This window comes from Hemitrygon akajei, chromosome 6 (genome assembly GCF_048418815.1).
Source record: "Hemitrygon akajei chromosome 6, sHemAka1.3, whole genome shotgun sequence".
NCBI classification, from domain to species: Eukaryota; Metazoa; Chordata; class Chondrichthyes; order Myliobatiformes; family Dasyatidae; genus Hemitrygon; species Hemitrygon akajei.
This window is the reverse complement of record NC_133129.1, coordinates 181442610-181462923: the sequence shown is the minus strand read 5'-3', so window position 1 is coordinate 181462923 and position 20314 is coordinate 181442610. Positions and strand designations below refer to the sequence as shown.

The window sequence follows — 20314 nt, the reverse complement described above, 5'->3', positions numbered from 1 at the left end:
AAGCCTCATCCTGAGAGCAGATGCGGTGGAGAAGGAGGAGTTCAGAGAAGGAAATGGCGTTTTTACAAGTAACAGGGTGGCAAGAGATATAGTCATGGTAGCTGTGAGAGTCCTTGGGTTTAAAGTGGACATCAGTAGATAAGCTGTCTCCAGAGACAGAGACAGTGAGATCAACAAAAAGGGGAGGGAGGTGTCAGAAATAGATCAGGTAAATTCGAGGGCAGGGTGGAAGTTGGAGGCAAAGTTGATGAAATTGACGATCTCCGCACAGGTGCAGGAAGCAGCACCAATGCAGTCATCGAAGTAGCTGAGGAAAAGTGGGGACAGACACTAGTGTAGGCTTGGAACATAGACTGTTCCACATAGCCAACGAATAAGCAGGCAGACCTGGGACCCGTGTGAGTGCCCATGACTACACTTTTTCTTGAAGGAAGTGGGAGGAGCCAAAGGAGAAATTACTGAAAGTGAAGACAAGTTCCGCTAGGCGGAGGAGAGTGGTGGTGGAGGGGAGCTGGTTAGGTTTGGTGTCAGAAGGAAACGGAAAACTTTGAGGCCTTCCTGGTGGGGGATGGAGGTGTAAAGGGACTGGATATCCATAGTGAAACTAAGATGATGGGGGCCAAGGAACTTGAAATCTTTGAAAAGATCCAGAGCATGTGAAATGTCACAGAGGTAGGTAGGAAGGGACTGAACTGGGGGGTTAAAACAGAGTTGAGATAAGCAGATAAGAGTTCAGTGGGGCAAGAACAAGCTGAAACAACGGTTCTATCTGGACAAGCGGGTTTGTGGATCTTGGGTAGGCGATAGAAACAGGAGGTGCAGGGTGCAGGAACTAAGAGCTTGGTGGCAGTGGATGGGAGATCCCCAGAGCTAACAAGGTTAGCGATGGTGTGGGAGACAATCGCCTAGTGTTCGAGCGGTAAGTAAGAGGAGGTGTCTGAGAGTCGTCGCTGGGCCTCAGCAAGGTAGAGGTCAGTCCACCAGACTACTATAACTCCCCCTTTATCTGTATTGTGAGCAGCTTTGGGCCCCTTATTTAAGAAATGATGGCTGACATTGGAGAGGGTTCAGAGGAGTTTCTTGAGAATGACTCTGGGAATGAAAGAGTTATCATATGAGCAGCAGTTGAAGGCTCTGGACCTGTATTCACTGGAACTTAGAAGAATGAGAGGGAATCTCACTGAAACCTATCGAATGTTGAAAGGCCCAGATAAAGTGGAAAAGGAGAGGGTGTTTCCTTTGGTGGGGGAGTCTAGGACCAGAAGATAAAGCCTCAAAATAGAGGGACGCCCATTTAGCACACAGGTAAAGAGGAATTTCTTTAGCCAGAGGGTGGTGAATCTGTGGAAATAATTCTGCTCCTATGTCTTATGGTCTTATAGTATTACTCCAAAGGCCTATGGGTTCGGAGAATTGGTGACATGGGTGTAATTGTAGGGATACGGGTGTATTGGGACTGAACGGCTGGTTATTGTAAAAAAAAAGACAAAAATACAACACCAGAAGCAGGCCCTTCAGCCCAACTTGTCTGCACTGACCACGGTACCTATCTCAGAATCAAAGATCAGCTTCGCTTACCATATATTAGGAATTTGCCGTGGTGTTGGTTGGAGTGCTTTAACCTAGTCCCATTTGTCTGTGCTTGGCCCATATCCATCTCAACTATTCCTATCCAAGTACCCGTCCAAATGTCGTTTGCGTCTGAGTGTGTGTGGCTTCCGTCGGCCATGGTCAACCGTGAGTACTGCGCCTCTGGTAGTCACTGGTTTGTCGAGCAGCATCGACTGTGGCTATTGAGGCCAATCCTGGAACAGCAGGCTCTGCCACAGTTGCTGCATGTGTAGGGAGTCGTGGAGTTGTTGTCCACTGTCCGCTGTGTTCTCCGTTTAGCTCTCCACTTTAAAATGTCGTTTAAAGGTTGTTAATATACCTGTCTCAACCACTTTCTCTGGCAGCTTGTTCCATGTACTGAACACCCTCTGCACAAAATCTCTCTCCTCTCTGCTTAAACCTACACCTTTTCATTGGGAAAAAGACTGTGTATTTATGCAGTCTATCCCCCTCCTGATTTATTACACTTCTACACGGTCACCTCTCACTCTACTGCACAAGGAATTATGTTCATTAGACCCTAAGGCATGGAAGCAGAATCAGGCAATTAGTTCCACTGAGTTTGCTCCGCCATTCCATCATGGCTAATTTATTTTCCCTCTCATCCCCATTCTCCTGCCTTCTCGCAATAACCATCGATGTTCTTAGTAATCAAGAACCTATCAACCTCCACTTTAAATATACCGATTGACTTGGCCTCCACAGCCATCTGTAGCAATGAATTCCACAGATTTGTCTAGCCAAGCTAGTCCCAGTGGGGCTTAGTCACTGCCGTACACTCACCTTTGCTCTCTGGTGCAGGTTTGACATGGTCTCAGATTTTAACTCGCTCTTGTTCTTCCGACACAGCACGGTGGAGATGATGATGATAATAACAGTTACCACGCCGACGGGAGCCAGAACCGCGGCGATGATCCACAAGTTGTTTGGAGGGTTCTTCACTACAGCTGCAGAAAGAGGAAAGACGTTAAGACCGTAATTGCTGCTGACAGTGCAAATCTCGACCAAAATTACAAATAATCTAGGAAAGAATATGCTGGCCCTGGAGGGAGACCAGAGGAGGTTCATGAGAATCATCCCAGGAATGAAAGGATAATGTACGAGGCATGTTTGATGGCTCTGGATCTGTACTTGCTAGAGTTTAGAAGAATGAGGGGGAATCTCAGCAAAATATACTGAATATTGAAAGGCCTTGATAGAGTGGATGTGGAGAGGATGTTTCCTATAGTGGGGAGTCTAGGACCAGAGGACACAGATAGAGTGGATGTGGAGAGGATGTTTCCTATAGTGGGGAGTCTAGGACCAGGGGACACAGATAGAGTGGATGTGGAGAGGATGTTTCCTATAGTGGGGAGTCTAGGACCAGAGGGCAAAGCCTCAGAATGGAGGGATGTCCATTTAGAACAGTGATGAGGAAGAGTTTCTTTAGCCAAATGATGGTGAATCTGTGGAATTCATTGCCACAGATGGCTGTGAAAGCCAAGTCATTGAGTATATTTAAAGTGGATGTTAATAGGCTCTTGATTAGTAAGAGCATCAAGGTGATGAGTGAAGCCAGGAAAATGGAATTGAGAGGGAAATAAATCAATGTGATCGAACTGCAAAGCAGATTTGATGGACCAAATAGCCTAATTCTGCTCCTATTTGTTATGGTCTAATGACCTGGGGCTCTCTCTCCATGGCTGCTGTTACCAGAGAATACTTACAGCTGGAGAGACAAGAGACTGCAGGTGGCAGCTCATCCACATGCTCACCAACCTCATTTTCCACTTACACAGTTCACTTTTCAACCTTTACCCAGGATCTCTGGGTCTACTCTCTGTTGCATTTACCCTACCCATATCCTTATAATTTTGTAACCCTCTATCAAATCTCCCCTCATTCTTCTTGTCTCTAGGGAATAAAGTCCTAACCTAGAAACAAAGAAACATAGAAAACCTACAGCACAATGCAGGCTCTTCGGCCCACAAAGCTGTGCCAAACATGTCCCTCCATGATAAATTACCTAGGGTTACCCATAGCCCTCTGTTTTTCTGAGCTCCATGTACCTGTCCAGGAGTCTCTTAAAAGACCCTATCATATCCGCCTCTACCACCGTCGCCAGCAGCCCATTCCACGCACTCACCACTCTCTGTGTAAAAAACTTGCCCCTGACATCTCCTCTGTTCCTACTTCCAAGCACCTTAAAACTGTGCCCTCTTGTGTTAGCCTTTTCAGCCCTGGGAAGAAGCCTCTGACTATCCACACGATCAATGCCTCTCATCATCTTATACACCTCTATCAGGTCACCTCCCATCCTCTGTCGCTCCAAGGAGAAAAAGCCGAGTTCATTCAACCTATTCTCATAAGGCATGCTCCCCAATCCAGGCAACATCCTTGTAAATCTCCTCAGCACCCTTTCAATGTTTCCACGTCCCTCCTGTAGTGAGGTGACCAGAACTGAGCACAGTACTCCAAGTGGGGTCTGACCAGGGTCCTATATAGCTGCAACATTACCTCTCGACTCTTAAACTCAAACCCAGGATTGATGAAAGTTAATGCACCGTATGCCTTCTTAACCAAAGAGTCAACATGCACAGCAGCCTTGAGTGTCCTATGGACTAGGGACCCAAGATTCCTCTCATCCTCCACACTACCAAGAGTCTTACCATTAATACTATATTCTGTCATCATATTTGACCTACCAAAATGAACCACCTCACACTTATCTGGCTTGAATTCCATCTGCCACTTCTCAGCCCTGTTTTGCTTCCTATCAAAGTCCCGCTGTAACCTCTGGCAGCCCTCCACACTATCCACACCACCTCCAACCCTTGTGTCATCAGCAAATTTACTAACCCATCCCTCCACTTCTTCATCCAGGTCATTTATAAAAAATCACAAAGCTAGGGGTCTCAGAACAGATCCCTGAGGCACACCACTGGTGACCGACCTCCATGCAGAATATGACCCGTCTACAACCACTCTTTGCCTTCTGTGGGCAAGCCAGTTCTGGATCCACAAAGCAATGTCCCCATGGATCCCATGCCTCCTTACTTTCTCAATGAGCCTTGCATGGGGTACCTTATCAAATGCCTTGCTGAAATCCATATACACTACATCAATGTGTTTAGTCACATCCTCAAAAAATTCAATCAGACTCATAAGGCCTTTCACAAAGCCATGCTGACTATTCCTTATCATATTATGCCTGTCCAAATGTTCATAAATCCTGCCTCTCAGGTTCTTCTCCATCAACTTAACAAACACTGAAGTAAGCCTCACTGGTCTATAATTTCTTGGGCTATCTCTACTCCCTTTCTTGAATAATGGAGCAATATCCACAACCCTCCAATCCTCTAGGTCCTCTCCCATCCCCATTGATGATGCAAAGATCATCACCAGAGGCTCAGCAATCTCCTCCCTCTCCTCCCACAGTAGTCTGGGGTACATCTCGTCCAGTCACAGTGACTTATCCAACTTGATGTATTCCAAAAGCTCCTGCACATCCTCTTTCTTAATATCTACATGCTTAAGCTTTTCAGTCCGCTGTAAATCATCCCTACATTCCCCAAGATCCTTTTCCGTTGTGAATGCTGATGTAAAGTACTCACTATGCACCTCTGCTATCTCCTGGGATTGCATACACATGTAAGGGGTTTCTTCTTTTATGTTACTGCTAAGGCTAATAAAATGGCTCCTTTGTTATGTTAAAAATAAAAATGGCTTCTTTGTTATGTTAACTATCAAGTAGAGCGTTTGTTCAATCACCGAGGGTGGTCTTATTCAGAGGTTGGCAAAGTTCGGAGGACATTGACTGGAGGAAGGGGGACCCGGTTCTGTAAGAGCTCCAACGATGTGTGCACAAACTGATTAATAATAATGGCGCCTTTTTCTTTTTTGTAAACAGTTAAACAGTTCTTATTTTGTTCCTTTACTATCTACATAGTCAAAGTAACAATTATAAAGTTTAATCATTTAATCGCATATGGTGTACTGTCTGTTATTTGGCGTGGTGGGGTACATCACACAGCATCCACACAAACTTGATTACTCAGTTTGGCGGGGCCAAAGGCTGCTCCCCCAGACGAAAGCGAGCTGAGCGAGCCTGAAGCTTACCAGGGGGCTACACACATTTTTCCACTGTCACACTTGGTTGGTCCTATTCTCTCACATCTTATCCTCTTGCTCTTAACATACTTGTAGAATGCCTTGAGGTTTTCCTTAATCCTGTCCACCAAGGCCTTCTCATGACCCCTTCTGGCTTTCCTAATTTCTTTCTTAAGCTCCTTCCTGCTCGCCTTATAATATTTTAGCTCTTTATCATTACCCAGCTTTTTGAACCTTTTATAAGCTCTTCTTTTCTTCTTGACGAGATTTACAACACCCTTTGTACACCACAGTTCCTGTACCCTACCATCCTTTCCATCTCATTGGAACGTACCTATGCAGAACTCCAAGCAAATATCCCCTGAATATTTGCCACAGTTATTCCGTACATTTCCCTGAGAACATCTGTTTCCAATTTATGCTTCCAAGTTCCTGCCTGATAGCCTCATATTTCCCCTTACTCCAATTAAATGCTTTTCTAACTTGTCTGTTCCTATCCCTCTCCAATGCTATGGTAAAGGAGACAGAGTTGTGATCACTATCTCCAAAATGCTCTCCCACTGAGATATCTGACACTTGACCAGGTTCATTTCCCAATACCAGATCAAGTACAGTACAGCCTCTCCTCTTGTAGGCTTATCTACATATTGTGTCAAGAAACCTTGAACACACCTAAAAAACTCCACCCATCTAAACCCCTCAGTCTAGGGCCATGCCAATCGATATTTGGGAAATTAAAATCTCCAACCACGACAAACCTGTTATTATTACACCTTTCCAAAATCTGTCTCACTATCTGCTCCTCGATGTCCCTTTTACTATTGCGGGGGGGGGGGGGGTCTATAAAAAACACCCAGTAGATTTATTGCACCCTTCCTGTTTCTAACTTCCACCCACAGAGACTCAGTAGACAATCCCTTCATGACTTCCTCCTTTTCTGCAGCCGACACTATCTCTGATCAGCAGTGCCACGCCCCCACCTTTTTTGCCTCACTCCCTGTCCTTTCTGAAACATCTAAAGCCTGGCACTCGAAGTAACCATTCCTGCCCCTGAGCCATCCAAGTCTCTGTAATGGCCACAGCATCATAGCTCCAAGTACTGATTCACGCTCTAAGCTCATCTGCTTTGTTCATAATACTCCTTGCATTAAAATAGACATATCTCAAACCATCGGTCTGTGTTTATCCCTTCTCAACCACCTGCCTATCCTCCCCCTCACACTGTCTCCAAGCTTTCTCTATTTGTGAGCCAACCACTTCATCCTCCATCTCTTCAGTTCGGTTGCCAACCCCTCCCCCCGGCAATCCTAGTTTAAACTCTCCCCAATAGCCTTAACAAACCTCCCTGCCAGGATATCGGTCACCCTGGGATTCAAGTGCAACCTGTCTTTTTTGTAGAGGTTACACCTGCCCCAAAAGAGGTCCCAATGATCCAGAAATCTGAATCCCTGCCCCCTGCTCCAACCCCTCAGCCACGCATTTATTCTCTACCTATTCAACCTTTCCCTTTAACTTCAGTCCTCAAGTTCGGGTGACATCCTTGTAAATTTTCTCTACACTCTTTCAATCTTATTGACATTTTCCCTGGTGGTGACCTCACCTATGTCTTATACAGCTTCAACATAACATCCCAGCTCCGGTACGCATTACTTTGGTTTATGGAAGGTCAAGTGCCAAAAGCTCTCTTTACAACTGTATCTATCTGTGATGCCAATTTCAAGGAATTATGGATCTGTAGACCTAGATTCTTTTGACCTACCTCACTCCTTGGTTCCCAACAGCTCACCCTGTAAGTCCTACTCTGATTTATCCTCCCAAAGTGCAACACTTCACACAGGTTGAATATAGAAGAGAAACAACAGCTTTGTGTCATCCGCAAATTTGCTGATCCAGCTTACCACATTATCATCCAGATCATTGATATAGATGACAAACAACAGAGGACACAGCACCGATCCCTACAGCACTCGACTAGTCACAGGCCTCCAGTCAGAAAGACAATCATCTGCTACCACTCTCTGGCTTCTCCCGTGAATCCAATCTACTACATCATCTTGAATGCCAAGCTCCCAAACAGGACCTTGTCGAAGGCCTTGCTAAAGTCCATGTAGACAACGTACACTATCTTGTTTTCATCAATTTTCCTGGTAACATACTTGAAAAAATTTATAAGATTGGTTAGGTATGACCTACCATACACAAAGCATTGATGATAATCCCTAATCAACCAACCATAGAACACTACAGCACAGTACAGGCCCTTCAGCCCTCCATGTTGTACCAACCCATATAATCCTTAAAAAAAAGTACTAAACCCACACTACCCCATGACCCTCCATTTTTCTTTCATCCATGTGCCTGTCCAAGAGGCTCTTAAATACCCCTAATGCTTTAGCCTCCACCACCATCCCTGGCAAGTCATTCCAGGCACTGACAACCCTCTGTGTAAAAAACTTACCCCTGATGTCTCCCCTAAACTTCCCTCTCTTAATTTTGTACCTATGCCCTCTGGTGTTTGCTATTGGTGCCCTGGGAAACAGGTACTGACTATCCACCCTATCTATGTCTCTCATAATCTTGTAGACCTCTATCAAGTCCCCTCTCATTCTTCTATGCTCCAAAGGAGAAAAGTCCCAGCTCTGCTAACCTTGCTTCATATGACTTGTTCTCCAATCCAGGCAACATCCTGGTAAATCTCCTCTGCACCCTCTCCATAGCTTCCACATCCTTCCTATAATGAGGTGACCAGAATTGAACACAATCAGTCCCTATCTATCGAAATACTTATACATCCAACATCCAATATGAATACATACAGCACAGTCCAAAAGTCCTAGGCATGTATATATAGCGAGGGTGCCTGAGGCTTTTGCACAGTCCTGTATTTGTCAACGTGGAGCAGAGAGCGAGTTTGTAAATCTAACGGGAGCAAAGCATGTTGGAAATGGTGAGGGTGGAACGCTGTGGGAAGGATGTGAGACAGGTGGGAGAGAAGGACTGCCAGTGGCGAGGGTGGTGTGGATGCAGACACACCCTGAGTCACCAGACCAGGTCATTTGATTCCAAACAATTGGTTTATTGATCATTAAAGAATGTCTCTCTGGTGCTTCCCACTCCCTCCTTTTCCCAACCATGCTTCCCCTCTCCCTGCCTCTTCCCACTCTCAATCCACAATAGAGACCCATAACAGAAACAGGTTTATCATCATTCACATATGTCATGAAACGTGTTTTTTTTTACGGCTGCAGTACAGTGTGATACATAAAATTATTACAGTACTGTGCAAAAGTCTTAGGCATCCTAATTATATATATGTACCAAAGACTTTTGTAGAGTGCTGTATATATTCATGTTTCATGTTTATTTGAAGGAATTTATGCTTAATTTCACACATTCCACATTTCTCACAGCCTAAAGCTGCAGAGACTGGCAGTTGTGTCCGAATAATTAATTGTGCAGCACAATGTTCTCGTTAATATGGTTTGTTTAATGGATAGTGGGATTCATTTAAAATACATTCTGGTCTACTTATTAAACAATAGAGACAATCTGAATTTTATTATGGTCCCTTGAAATGACTAAATTACATTATGTTCTGCCTAAATCAATGAAGGGGAAAATGCCAAATGTTTACTCCATTAAAGCACTTGGGTTTCACTTCATTGGCTCCTAATCTGAACAAAAAGGCCAAACTTCCAAAGATAACGATTAGCTTTATTTGGTATATGTACATCGAAACATTGAAACGTAAGGTGAAATATGTTGAGGATGTGCTGGTGACAGGCTGCAAACTGTTGCCATACCTCTTATGTGAATATAGAATGCCCACGACTTACGAACCCTCAGCAGTCCATCCTTGGAATGTGAGGGGAAACCGAGTCACCTGAAGGAAACCCACGTAGACACGGGGAGAATGTACAAACTCCTTACAGACAATGGCGAACATTGAACCCCGATCTTACAGCTAACGTTGTAAAGTGTTGAGCTAGTGTGCCGCCCTACCCACCTATTCAATCACTGCCTTTACACTCACGGAGACATGACATACAGAGAGATACTGTTTGTGAGGAAACTGTTAGTGAAAAACCAATGACATCAGAACCTGTCACCCAACTGTTATTCAGACCAATTGACACAGGAGCAGATTTGGGCCATTTGGTCCTCCTCGTTTGCTCCGTCATTCCATCATGGCTAATTTATTTTCCCTCTCAACCCCATTCTCCTGCCTTCGCTTTGTAATCTTTGTCACCCTTACTAATCAAGAACCTATCAACCTCCGCTTTAATGATTTGGCCTCTGCAGCCATCTGTGGCAATGAATTCCACAGATTTGCCAACCTCTAGCTAAAGTAATCTCTCCTTGTCTCTATTCTAAAGTGACATCCTTCTATTTTGAGGTTGTGCCCTCTGGTCCCTAGACTTCTAGTCCACTATTGGAAACATCCTCTCCTCATCCATTCTATTTAGGCCTTTCAATATTCAATAGATTTCAATGAGATTCCCTTCCCCCCAATTCTAAGCTACAGCGGGTACAGGCCCAGAGCCACCAAATGCTCCTCATACATGAACCTTTTCATTCCCAGAGATCATTCTTGTGAACCTCTTATGCACCCTCTACATCCCTAACCCCTCAACCCTTTCTACTAGCTATCTTCCCTCTTTCTTTTCAGTGCAGATGAAGGTCTCCAACCAAAAAGTCAACTGTCCATTTGCCTCCAGAGGTGATGCCTGACCCGCTGAGTTCCTCCAGCATTATGTGTGCTACTCCAATTTAAAAGAGGTGATGCAATTTCATCTCTTCAACACCCTCTCTGATATTTTACAACATTTAGCCCTAGTTCAAACCAGCATCGCTCCCTGTCCTTTCTTCAATCCCTGATGAGAGAAGTCAGTTCACTCAGTGAACTAATTCAAGTTTACTGTAATCTGCACTAGTACCTGTAGATAGAGATACAATGAAAAATTTGCAGCAAACATCACAGGCACATAACATCGGATACACATCATCACTGTTCCCACTAATCTGCCCAGGTACCTGGCCACACAGTTACTGAAATGCTCCTGTGAACATAGCATTTGTTACCACGCAGGTGGAACTTTATTTTATATAATGTTAACATAATTATGAAATTAGGCTAATATAATTTTGAAATTTATTATATAATAATTGTGAAATACACTGTAATTAATACTGTAAATATGAATATAATCCATAAATATTCTAAATAAATGTACCACAACCTTTATTTTGAAACATTTTAGAGCTTCAACATAGTTGCATGATCAGTTTCCAGTTACAAATTGTAACAATAAACACAGAATGGAAGTCAGTAGCTCATTCTTAATAAACCGCTGGCCTGCTGATTGCTGATACCATCTAGTCAAACCATTTTACTTTTTCCATTGGACTTGTCAGTTGCTTTGACTGCCTGACATTGTTTACTTGTGTTGTGAACTGTAGTTTGTGTTTGTTTTGATGTGCATATTATGAAAAAAAAACATTTAAAGTGCCACACAGTTTTCAGCCAATGTAAAAATTTCCTGCTTAGAGCAATGGTTGGTCCAAGCAGATGTATAAAAAAAAGGGAATGTTGCATTCACTACTAAAACATAAATTATACTTGATTTTCACAAGAAATACAGAAATACAACAAAAGTAAGTCCACTATAATGTAAAATATTTAGAGTGTTATTGTACTGAGGTAGTGATTAGGGTTGTGTGAGTTCGTTGAAAGACCAAATGGTATGTGATCTTGAACCTGGTAATGTAATATTCTGTACCTCCTGACTGATGGTAGCTGCAAAAGGATGGCATGGCCTATATGGTGGTGTAGATACAACCAATAGTGAGGAGACATGTGCCAGTGATGTATTGGGTTGAGTCCATTGCTCTCTTTATGCATTAGACAATAAGACAGAAAGGCAGAATTAGGCCATTCGGCCTATCAAGTCTACTCTGCCATTCCATCCTGGCTGATTTATTATCCCTCTCAACCCTATTCTCCTGCCGACTCTCCACGGCCTTTCGTGCCCTTACTAATCAAGAACCTATCAAGCTTCACTTTAAATTGATCAATGACCTGGCCTCCACAGCCATCTATGGCAATGAATTCCATAGATTCACCACCCTTCGGCTAAAGAAATTCTTCCATACCCTTGTTCTAAATGGATGATCCTCTATTCTGAGGCTGTACCCTCTGCTCCTAGGAAACATCCTCTCCACATCCACTCTATCTAGGCCTTTCAACACTCAATAGGTTTCAATGAGCTCCCCTGTTTTTCTTCTAAACTCCGGAGAGTAAAGGCCCAAGCCATCAGAAGTGCCTCATAGATTAACTCTTTCATTCCTGGAATCATCTCATGAACCTCCTCTGGATCTTCTTCAATGCAAGCACATCTCTTCTTAGATATGGAGCCCAAAACTGTTCACAATACTCTAAGTGTGCTCTGCTCAATGCCTTATAAAGGGTCAGCATTACATCCTTGCTCTTATATTCTAGTCCATACTCCCAACTGTGTATTCCATCTGCCACTTCTTTGTCCATTCTTTCAATCTAAGACCTTCAGCAAACTTCTTCCTTCCTTAACCACCCGCCCCTCGACCCATCTTTGTTTCATCCGCAGACGTGTCCACAAGGCTTCAATTCCGTCATCCAAATCATTGCCATATTATATGAAAAGAAACCAACCTCTGCGGAACACTACTAGTCACCAGCTGCCAACCAGAAAAGGCCCCCTTTATTCCTACTCATTGTCTCCCGCCAGTAAGCCAATCTTCTATCCAGAAATTATATATTTCCAGTAATACCATGGGCTTTTATCTTGTTAAGCAGTTGGCACCTTGTCAAAGAGTTCTGAAAATCTAAGTAAACATGTCCTCATGCCACGGGGTTGCCTGTTGCAGCTGCCCAGGGAAAGAGACTCGGGAGGCAGTATGGAAGACAGCTGGAGTCCGTGATATTCTGGGGATTAGACCCTCCATTTGGTGCTGTTCTCCAGAGTTTGCTCAGTGGAAGATGAGTTGGATCAGGGTCATCTTCTGCTGCACTATCCTATGATGACAACCATCTTTGACTTCCCTTGTCAGTCAGAGCTGTCTCATCCTCTCTTTAGAATACTTCTTCATCTCTGGGATGAATTTATCCTGCCCCTTCCGAAATACTCCCAGAAATTCCAGCCATTACTGTTCTGCCATCATCCCTACTAGTGTATTCTTCCAATTAACTTTGGCCAGCTCCTTTCTCATGCCTCTGAAATTCTCTGATACCCACAATGTCATACCTGCCAATCTCTAACTACACCTCAAGATCATCAACCTTATTCTGTATACTGCATGCATTCAAATATAACACCTTTAGTCTTCCATTTGTCTCCCTTTTTGATTTTTCCCTTATTATACTTCAACTGACGGCAATTTTGTCCAATCATCTGCCTCCAGTTGTATACCAACTGTCCCATCCTCAGCCCCACTCTGATTCTCTGGTTCCTCTTTCCCAGACAAATTAGTTTAAATCCTCCCCAACAGCTCTAGCAAATCTAGGATATTTGCTCCCCTCAATTTCAGGTGTAACCCATCTTTTCTGTACAGGTAACACACTCAAGATGCTGGAGGAACTCAGCAGGCCAGGCCACATGTATGGAATTGAGTATAGTCGAAGTTTCAGACCAGGACTCTTCAATGCGGCCTGAAACGTCAACTGTATACTCTTTTCCATAGTTGTTGCCTAGCCCACTGAGTTCCTCCAACATTTTGTGCGTGTTGCTTTGGAGTTCCAGCATCTGCAGATTTTCTTGTGTTTTCGCTTCTTGTACAGGTCATACCTTCCCCAGAAGAGATCCCAATAATCCAGAAATCTGAAAACACTGCCCCTGAACCAGTTCTTCAGCCACTCATTCATTGTATTCCAGCCCTGACTAGCACACGATACTGGGAATAATACAGAGATTACTACCATGGAGGTTCTGCTCCTCAGCCTTTTCCCTAACTCCCTACACTCACTGCACAGGACCTCTTCCCCCTTTCTACAACTGTCATTGGTGCCAATGTGCACCACAACCTCTGGCCGCTCAGCCTCCCTCTTGAGAATCTTCTGCAGCTGATCTCAGACATCCTTGACCCTAGCACCTGGGAGACAACACACCACTCTGGCATCTTTTTTATGGCCACAGAATCTCTTGAGAATTCAGCTAACTACTGAGTTTCCTATGGATGCAATCAGTCAGGACACTTTCAACAGTGCATCTGTAGAAGTTTGTTAGAGTATTTGGAGACAAGTCAAACCTCCTAAGCCTTCTAGGAAAGTGAAGACACTGGTGCACTTTTCCTCGTGATTGCCTTTCTGTGCTTTATGTTGCATCTATCATCTCAAAACTTTCAAAGAAACCAGTCAGAGACTGTTGGCAAGGTGGTCACCAGAGAACTTCATCCAACACCCAGGAGGTCTCCGTGAAAACCAGCAAAGGGAAGAATTTCCTTCCCTTCAACCATTCAGTTCTTGAACCAACCTTCACAACCCTAATTTCCCCAGTTCAGCAACTCTATGACCACTCTGCACTAAAATGGACTTTGCTTTTGTTTGTTATAGTTGTGGTTTCTTGTAAAATGGTTTACAATTTGTGATAAATTTTGGTTTCCTTGTGAATGCTGCTTACCTGATGGGATGCATCTGTAATTTTGCAGTACTGAATTTTTCATTGTACCTGTGCATTGAAAATAAACGCTTATGTTTTGTGATTTTCCGCTTTGCCCCATTAACCTTCATACCTGTCCATGGTCATCTCAAACCTATCCATGGTCTTCACAGTTCTGTCACAAAGTTCTGCCTAGAGCGTCATCCGCATGAAGTAAACCCTAATTTTACCCCTGAAGTCTAACTCCACTCAGATCCAAGGATCACCTCCCTTCTCCCAAGGAGGCAAGGGGCTCACTTACGCTCCGCCTGCACGTGGACACGGTACCCAAGCTCCAAAGCCATAGACTGCGGGTCAACGGTGTTCAGAATCTTTGCCGCTGTGGTGCCCAGCAAGGCTCTGCCATCTTCCAGGGCATAGTAGGTCAACTCAGCTGGGTTCCTGGGGCCAGCGAGGCGATTCATCCTGACCAGCTGCAGAGGAATGAAAAGGCACAAACATCAATCGTCACCAATGCCTCTATCATAGCACTACCATAGTGCCATCGACCCTGGTTTAACTCCCTCCTCTCTCTGTAAACAGTGATACATTCTCCTTGTGAATGTGTGGGATTCCTCCAGTTTCCTCCCACATTCCAAAAAGGTAATGGGTATAATTGGGTGATGCAGGCTCTCTGGGTCGGAAGGGATTTTTATTGTGCACTATCTCTAAATGGGTGGCAGGATGGAGACACCTCTCTACCAAAGGAGGTGTAAGGCACTCCTTCCTCTGTCAACCTGCAGGTCACCCTTAGGCAAGGTGTACCACCTGCTTAGCCCCTTAATCAGGGTCATGTGAACCCATGGGAGCAAGTGGTGGATGGTCGTATGAGCAGCCGGTGCAAATCACAAGTCCTGGTTATGTGACCACTGACGCCAGGCAGACAATCTCGGAAGAGTATTGATAATGGCTGGGGTCACCCATCTTGTAAAGACACTGGCCAGAAGTAGGCAATGGCAAACCACTTCTGAAGAAAAATTTGGCAAGAACAATCACGGTCATGAGAAGAGCAGGAGCACCTATGTCATACAACATAAACAAATGATCTCTAAATAAATTGAATAAATACTAACACTCACAGTGCTGGGAGTGTTGTGCAGCCCTTAAGGGGGAGGGGCAGGTAAAAGGACATTCTGGGTAAAATCACACAGGAGAAAGGAACAGCGTTCACTCTATCTTTACCCCTCATAATTTACTATACCTCATGGATAGGTTTATGGATGGTAGGAGTATGGAGAGCTATGGTCCCAGTGCAGGTTGATGGGAGTAGACAGTTGAAATGGTTAGACATGGATGAAATGGGCCGAAGGGCCTGTTTCTGTGCTGTACTTTTCTATGACTATATAATACATCTCTGCATTTTCCTGAGCTCCAGGGAATAAAATCCAAGCCTGTTCACCCTTTCCCTATAACTCAAGTCCCCAAATCCCAGCAATGTCCTTGAAAATTTTCTCAGCATTCTTTCAATCTGAGTAATATCTTTGCTGCAGGTATGTGACAAGAAATGCACACAATACCCTAAATTTAGAACATAGAAATCTACAGCACATTACAGGCCCTTCGGCCCACAGTGTTGTGCCAACCATGTAACCTACCCTAGAAACTGCCTAGAATTTCCTACCATGTAGCCCTCTATTTTTCAAAGCTCCATGTACCTATCTAAGAGTCTCTTAAAAGACCCTATTGTATCGGCCTCCACCATGGTTGCCGGCAGTGCATTCCACGCTCCCACCACAAATTTAGCCTCACCAATGTCTTATACAACTTCAGCATAACTGCCCAACTTCCCTCCTCAACACTCTGATCTATTTCGGCCATACCATTCACAAAGATCTGTGTGGGATAAGACCATAAGACATAGGAGCAGAATTAGGCCATTCAGCCCATTGAGTTTGCTCCACCATTTTATCATGGTTTACCCATTTCTCTCTCAACTCTATTCTCCTGCCTCCTCCCCATAACCTTTCGCACCCTGACGTAACACGAACTTATCAACGTCCGCTTTAAATACACCCGAAGACCTTGCCTCCACAGCTACCTGTGGCAACACATTCTACAGATTCCCCATCCTCTGGCTAAAGAAATTCCTCCTCATCAATGTTCCTTCTAAGGTGTACACACACACATCTTTTGCAACTAGCACACAAAGGAATATAAACTGTGCACAAAAGCTTGTCACCCTCCACCTCGTTGGCATGTTAAGTACTGTATATTTCACCATCACCCACAATCACATTTCCTTTTCCGGTTTCTGATGCAGACGGTGTTGACAACATGGAGTTTGCGATGATTTCTCTGCAGATTTTAGAACTGGCTTATTTATACTGCTTTTAATGAAGAAGTTATTCAGTGTGCTCATGTTGTTGTCACTGGGCAAAAAATCGCACAGCACACGATTTTTGTGTACACTGGTCATTACAAATTAGAGGGAACATTGCAGCTAATCTCCGTTCTAAATGCATGTCCCTCTATTCTGGTCCTAGATCTCCCCACTATTGGAAACATCTTCTCCACAACCACCCTGTCCAGACCTTTCAACATTCAATAAGTTTCAATGAGATCCCCCCTCCCCCATTCTTCTAAATTCCAGCAAGTACAGACCCAGAGTGATCAAACGCTGCATATATGAGAGGCCATTCATCCTGAAATCATTTTTGTGAACCTGCTTTGAACCCCCTCCAATGTCAACACGTCATTTTGTAGATGAAGATGCAGAGAGGACTCTAGATTTAAGGGTAAGCCTTCATAACTTATTTATTTAGAGATATAGCACAGAATAGGCCACTTTGGCCCTTCGAGCCATACTGCCCAACAACCCCCTTAGCCTAACAATGGGACAATTTATAATAGCAAATCAAACAACCATCTAGCACGTTTGGTCTGTAGGAGGAAACCAGTGCACCTGGAGGAAACCCACACACACTCACTGGGAGAACATACAGACTCCTTATGGACAGTGGCGGGAATTGGGTAAGTTTGGTATGGGCCCCCAAATCCTAAGAACTTTCTGCAGGGGCACAACTGAGAGCATCCTGACTGGCTACATCACTGTCTGGTAGGGGAACTGTACCTCCCTTATTTGCAGGGCTCTGCTGAGAGTGGTGCGGACAGCCCAGTGCATCTGTAGATGTGAACTTCCCACTATACAGGACATTTACAAAGACAGGTGTGTAAAAATGGCCCGAAGGATCACTGGGGACCTGAGTCTCCCCAACCACAAACTGTTCCAGCTGCTACTGTCTGGGAAACGATACCGCAGCATGAAAGCCAGAACCAACAGGCTCCAGGACAGCTTCTTCCACCAGACCATCAGACTGATTAATTCATGCTGACACAACTGTATTTCTATGTTATATTGACCGTTATTCATATTTAACCATCTTATTACTGTCCTGTTGTACACACAATTTTTTATGAATTGCTATAATTTGCACATTGCCAATTTAGATGGAGATGTAACAAAGATTTTTACTCCTCATGCATATGAAGAATGTAAGTAATAAAGTCAATTCAATTCAAAACATATGACGGTGATATTAAATCTGGTTCTGGTTCTGATTCCGACGTAACTGAGGCATCTAAAATCATCTCGAATTTTTACAGAGGAAGCAAGGGGAAACTGTTTCTCCTTACTGACTTGACATAAACCCCAGCAGAGGTCACAGATACGATGCAATTGACAAAAGAACCAGAAGGGAAATGATGAGAACTTGTCTTGTTCAGTCATTTATGATCTTTGTAGGAGCCAAGTGTCTGTTACCTGTCTGTATTGCATTTTGTGGTGCGTTTATGACAGTAATCTGTCACATGGGTTAGGACGTGGTAGTAGTTCCGTATTCATGCTTGGGGGTAGTTAGTTGTTAGCCAGAAGGAGTGAGTCATGGAGAATGTTATTTTTTGTTGATCACTTAAATGCAGTAACTTGGAACATTATTAGACCATGTAAATACACTAGTAACCCTCACTGGAATGCTATTAGACTGCTTTGCTAAATGAAACACTAATTTAGTTCAACTGCTAATTATGCTGAGTATCACTTAGTTATATTGCTAATTAGAATGCTTAGTTACGCTGATGAATGCTTAAGATCGCTGTATCACTAATTTAGTTTCATTAGTTTTATGTTGTTACAAGATCATTCGTCTTTCCTGGCTTCGTAATAAAGGATCGAATGTACCTTTATCGACTTGGAAATTTGTTATTTGGAAGCACGTCATACAGTGTCAATTACCCTGGTTTAGTCTCTCAGTGGATCTGGTTTGTTTTTAAGTGACCGCTACTTTCCTGAAGGTGCAGGAGGAATTTTTGGTTACATTTCGCTATTTCTGGGTATCACTGGGAAATGCTGGCATTTCGATTCCGATTCAGGTTCATTTATTTATCACATGTGCATCAAAACATTTCGTGAAATGTGCCGTTTGTGTTACCAACCTAATGGAGTGCTGGGGTCAGCTTTCAAGTGTCGCCACACATTCCAGCACCAATATAGCCTGTCCACAACCATGTATCATTGCTCATAAGTCCTGTCATATTTTCTTCATTTTCCTGCGATTGCCCGCAAGAAAACAAAACTCAGGGTACAGTCGTACATGGTGATCTAAGTACTTTTATAATAAATGTACTTTCGCTTGGGGACCACAGTGGTGTAGCAATCAGCCCGGAGTTCAATTTCAGCATCATCTGTAAGGAGCCTGTACGTCGTCTCTGTGGAATGTGTGTGTTTCCTCTGGGTGTTCCAGTTTCCTTCCACAGTCCAAAGACGTGCAGATTAATAGATTAATTGGCCACTGGCTGGTGCGGCTCAAAAGGTCTATTCCATGTTGTATCTCAATGAAGAAATAAATATATATATACACCGCAAACAGCAACAACAACAAACCAAGATAATAACAGCAAAACAAGCCCCTTTCCCATCCACTCACTCACGCACACAGGCCTCCAAATCCAGGACGGGCCTTCTCCAGCCCTCTGACCTCTAGTCCATGGCCTCGGATTCTCAGACACGCAGGCATTGGGCCTCCAACCTTCCCATCCCCTAAGAGTCCCTTAAAATGGGTAACTTGCTGGCCTCTTTCAGAGGGCAGCTGAAAACATTGACTGCTTATTCCTTCCATAGATGCTGTCTAGGGTGGTGGGGTGAAGACACGTCTCCACCAAAGGAGGTGTAAGGCGCTCCTTCCCTCCACTAGCCTGCAAGTCACCCTTGGGCAAGGTGTCGCACTAGCTTAGCTGCCGATCAGGGTCACGCGAAGTCATGGGAGCAGGCGGTGGATGGTCGTATGAGCAGCTGGTGCAAATTACAAGTCCTGGTTTATGTGACCACTGACAGCAGGCAGACAATCTCTGAAGAGTATTGATAATGGCTGTGGTCATCCGTCTTGTAAAGACACTGCCCAGAAAAAGGCAATGGCAAACCAAAAATGTGCCAACTATCATGGTCAAAGACCACGACTGTCTACGTCATATGACACGGCTCATAATGATGATGAAGGTGAGATGCTGCCCGACGTGCTGAGATCCTCCAGCATTTAGTGTGAGCTGTTCATGAATTTGGCGTCACATTCAGCCAGTCCAGGTAAGGATGCCAGACTTTCTCCTCTGCATCCGCAAACTGGGGGATATTTTAAGCACAATCCAGTCATTTCAAGGTTACTGTTACTGAAACCATCAGTCAGAGCTGCTGAAAGCAGATCCCGTTGTATTTCTCCAAAAGTTAACAAGTGTACAAGAGCCCTGCAGCACAGAATTAGGCCCTTTGGCCCATCTTATCCGTGCTGAAAAATACCCATCCAGCACTTACAGCACTACAGCACAAGGACAGGCCTTTTGCCCGCTATGTTGGCCCAAACCAATTAGATTAATAATCAAATGGCCAACGAAACTAACCTCTGGCAATACACACAAAATTCGGGAGGAACTCAGCAGGTCAGACCGCATCTATGGAA

General features: G+C 44.1%; 1 protein-coding gene across 2 annotated transcripts in view; it reads right to left on the bottom strand.

Moving 5' to 3' along the window:
• Positions 1–20314, bottom strand: part of kiaa1549la (KIAA1549-like a) — a 258910-nt gene that overhangs the window by 113723 nt on the left and 124873 nt on the right. For both annotated transcript variants that reach the window (XM_073049878.1, XM_073049879.1), the window contains 2 exons: positions 14632–14803; positions 2395–2558 (listed from right to left, as the gene is read on the bottom strand). In XM_073049878.1, coding sequence (XP_072905979.1) covers positions 2395–2558; positions 14632–14803 — 336 coding nt within the window. The remainder of the gene's footprint in view (positions 1–2394; positions 2559–14631; positions 14804–20314) is intronic.